The sequence below is a fragment of the Rhinopithecus bieti genome, unplaced genomic scaffold, assembly GCF_001698545.2.
Source record: "Rhinopithecus bieti isolate Rb0 unplaced genomic scaffold, ASM169854v2 scaffold_23816, whole genome shotgun sequence".
NCBI classification, from domain to species: domain Eukaryota; kingdom Metazoa; phylum Chordata; class Mammalia; order Primates; family Cercopithecidae; genus Rhinopithecus; species Rhinopithecus bieti.
This window is the reverse complement of record NW_016811019.1, coordinates 970,548-974,827: the sequence shown is the minus strand read 5'-3', so window position 1 is coordinate 974,827 and position 4,280 is coordinate 970,548. Positions and strand designations below refer to the sequence as shown.

At 41.4% G+C, this 4,280-nt stretch overlaps 1 protein-coding gene across 1 annotated transcript in view; it reads left to right on the top strand.

The window, feature by feature from the left end:
- The window catches only part of SF3B6 (splicing factor 3b subunit 6), a 13,305-nt gene that overhangs the window by 5,339 nt on the left and 3,686 nt on the right, over window positions 1–4,280 (top strand). Inside the window, exon 2 of the mRNA XM_017893356.1 lies at window positions 1,157–1,275. Coding sequence (XP_017748845.1) covers window positions 1,157–1,275 — 119 coding nt within the window. The remainder of the gene's footprint in view (window positions 1–1,156; window positions 1,276–4,280) is intronic.

Here is a 4,280-nt window from a genome sequence, read left to right as displayed (position 1 = left end):
AAAAAAAAAAAAAAAAAAAAATCAAAAAAGAAAGAAAAGACAGACAATTGACCATTGGATATGTAAATGGAGACTTTTGGTGACCTTGATGATAGGAATCATTTCAGTGGATGAAAACTTGATTGCAGTGGAGTGAAAAGATGGTGAAAGTTGAGAAAATGGAAACACCAAAGACACTCTGTCCATGAGTTCTCATGTAAATAGGAAGTAGGGAAATTGGATGATAGCTGACTTTTTTTTTTTTGAGACAGACTCTCACTCTGTTGCCCAGGCTGGAGTGCAGTGGCGCAGTCTTGGCTCACTGCAACCTCTGTCTCCTGAGTTCAAGCAATTCTTGTGCCTCAGCCTCCTGAGTAGCTGGGATTACAGGTACCCACTGCCACACCCGGCTAATTTTTGTATTTTTAGTAGAGACAGGATTTCTCCATGTTGGACGGGCTGGTCTCGAACTTCTGACCTCAAGTGATCCACCTGCCTTGGCCTCCCAAAATGCTGGGATTACAGGCATGAGCCATCGCACCTGGCCAGATAGTTGACTTTTTAAAAGATGTGTGATATAGGTGTGTTGTTATGCCAATGGGAGCAATCCAGCAGGGTGTGAGAAACATGATATGGAAGAAAGATAGGTTAAGTCCAGAAGTGGAGGTTTTTAGCAGATGAAGGTTGGCGTAGTAATAGAGGAAAAGCAGTTGGATGTAGATGAAAAGTATTTACCAATTGGTCATGTCTATTTTCTCCAGGAAACAAGAATCAGGGTCATCTCCTGGGATAGGCAGGGAAGAGGGTACAGCCCAACTCAGGTGTTAGCAGGACTGATGGTGGTAAGGTTTGCGAAGGCCTACAGATACCTACTACCATGCCTGGCTAATTTTTAAAATTTTTTCTAGAGATGGGGGTCTCACTGTGTTGTCCAGGCTGGTCTCAAACTCCTGGGCTCAAGTGATCCTCCCACTTTGGCCTCCCAAAGTGCTGGGATTATAGGCATGAGCCACTGCACCCAGCCTCTTGTTGCTTTTTCAAAGATCTTCCCATTTTCAGAAACATCAAATTATACCTCTTATTCTTGGCTTTTTATTATTATGTATCATTAAGAATTTTTTTAAATGGTAGCACTTCTGCCCCTAATTATAATAACAATACATACTTCTCATTTTAGATTCGACTTCCACCTGAAGTAAATCGGATACTGTATATAAGAAATTTGCCATACAAAATCACAGCTGAAGAAATGTATGATATATTTGGGAAATACGGACCTATTCGTCAAATCAGAGTGTGAGTCTTACTGAGTCATTTAAAGAAAATAGCATAATCTGTAATCAGAATTTTAGCTGACGATGAGGCCACCCTGTGTTGTGTGCGGTGCAGCAACCCTTACCAAGAGCCTAGAGACTAACAGATTGAGATCAAAGAGATGAGATCTTTTTGAAGGAGGGAAAAAACCTACTGAGACCCTAATGATCCGCTCAATGAGAGCCAAGAAGAGGATTTGAGTTTCCTCAAAGCATTCATTGAAGTAATAATGAATGTTTTGAGGAAACTGGTTGAGAAAGGAAAGAACTAAGATTTATTGCCTACCCATTATTTGTAAAGCTAGCTGTTACACTATGTTTTTTGTATGCAGTAGCTCTATAATTTTCTGAACAATCATCACTGTCTCTTTAAATAACTCCAGAATTTCTGAATAAGTAAAAAAGTATAAAAGTAACAGAAAAAAGTGATATTTTCAACTACAGCTCTTTCAATTGAAGATTTGAAAGTATAGAGGAAAACATCTAATTACAAGCATTTATGTTTTAATTTAATATAAAGATTGGGGCCCATACCTTCAAGTGGCATTTACTGGACATCTACTGAATACCATTAACCATAATAAGTGCTTTTATTTGGATCAACAAAACTATAGCCCTGAGAGTAAAGTACATTTCTAGTCTTACAGTGCTTAGTGGTAAATTCTTCTGACTCTAAATTGAACCTCTGCATTACACAGTACCATACATAGCCCCTGATACTCTAACTCATATGAAAAGGCTAGTGACTTAAGAGTCCATCTGAAAGGATTTCTAAAGCTTTTATTTTTAAAAAAGTATTATTTTACCCCAGTAATGACTACATATAAAGTTTTTATTTCTAGTCAGAATTCTGTGTTGTATGACTTGAGAGCTCCTTCCTGGCTTTAGGACTATGAGGTCTTGAGGGCCCTCCTTTTGAATGACACAGTCCCTCCAGAGAGTAAACCAAGAGCTGGAAATACATGATCATTGGTACTCAGATGGGGATGAAAGTAAACGTGTTAAGACCAGCTGTCCTTTTTAGGAGGTCTCAGTCGTTTGAGCATCTGATAAAAGCTTTAGACCATCTCTACAGAAGAATGCACACATGTTGCATATATTTCAGGGGATACACGGACTCAAGAAACCCTGCTCTAGATATATAAAGAATGGTATACAAGGTCAGGAGTTCAAGACCTGCCTGGCCAACATGGCGAATCCCTGACTTGGGGATCAGGAGACAAGATTCTACTTCAGGCCTTGTTACTAGCCATGTGTGTGACTAGTTGCCTAGATTTTTTGGTTTTCTGTTCAAGTATGAGATAATCTGGGTGGTGGCCTTTTAGCTTTTAATGTGGAAACAGCATGGATTGGTTGTAAGGCCTGGGTTAAAATACTGGCTTGCCTACTCTTATGAAACTGGAGAAAATATTTAACCTTATCTGGGCTTCAGTTATCTATGAAATAGTCTTCCTAACCTACTATCTTAAGAGAATTTTAGTTTGAATGAAATGAGACAGTGTCTGTGAAGGTACTTTATCAGTTTTCCTTCCCAGTGTACATTAGCCACTCCTCTGCTCCTGTAGCATTTCCATGTGTCTCTCCTAGGTTAACACGTGGTTTTGCTGTTGTCTCTATACTCATCTGTCACCCTGGGGAGGCTGTGAGTTCCTCCAGGGCTCATACCATATATTATTTTTGGTTTTGTGTTGATAGCACTTGTGCGATACATGGTAAGCACCCAATGTATACTAAATGAATAATATAGAAAATAGTAGAAGAGGCCAGATGCGGTGACTCCAGTCCCAGCACTTTGGGAGGCCAAGACAGGCAGATCACCAGAGATTAGGAGTTCGAAACCACCCTGGCCAACATGGTGAAACCCCATCTCTACCAAAAAAATACAAAAATTAGCTGGGCATGGTGGCACGTGCCTGTAATGCAGTTACTCAGGAGGCTCAAGTGGGAGAATCGCTTAAACCTGGGAGGCTGAGGCTGCAGTGAGTGAGCTGAGATCACACCACTGCACTCCAGTCTGGGTGACAGAGTGGGACCCTGTTTCAAAAAAAAGAAAAGAAAATAGAATAATAATATAAAAAGTGGTTGTGATTGGTTTATAAAGACATTATAAAGTTTATTGATAGTACTTAATTAAAGGATGCTTAAATCAGTGAAGTTAGAGAATGTTTCAAAAAGCCAAAATGAAAGGACAGGGAATAAAGCAGGGGCATCTTAAGAAGAGTGCAGAGCAGCTCAGAACGTTTGTGCTTCTATTTTCCTTGTATCTGGAATGGTTTTCACCAGCTCATCTCATGCCTGGCTCCTTCTCATTCTTCAGGTCTCAGCTTCAATGTCACCTTGTCAGAGAGGTTTTCCCTGACCACCCTAGCTGAAGTAGCTCCCTGTTTCCCTATCTGTTACAGCTTTCTACTTCTTTTATGAAACACTTATTTTTTTTTTTTGAGATGGAGTTTTGCTCTTGTTGCCCAGGCTGGAGTACAGTGGCACGATCTTGGCTCACTACAAACTCTGCCTCCCAGGTTCAAGTGGTTCTCCAGCCTCAGCCTCCCAAGTTGCTGGGATTAACAGGTACCCACCACCATTCCTGGCTAATTTTTGTATTTTTAGTAGAGATGGGGTTTCACCATGTTGGCCAGGCTGGTCTTGAACTCCTGACCTCAGGTGATCCTCCCACCTCGGCTTCCTAAAGTGCTGGGATTACAAGCATGAGCCACCATGCCAAGCCGAAACATTTCTTAAGATTTATAATTATTTCAGGGCCGGGCGCAGTGGCTCACACGTGTAATCCCAGCACTTTGGGAGGCCAAAGTGGGCAGATCGCAAGGTCAGGAGTTTGAGACCAGCTTGACCAACATGGTGAAACCTCGTCTCTACTAAAAACACAAAAATTAGGCCGGGCGCAGTGGCTCAAGCCTGTAATCCCAGCACTTTGGGAGGCCGAGACGGGCGGATCACGAGGTCAGGAGATCGAGACCATCCTGGCTAACA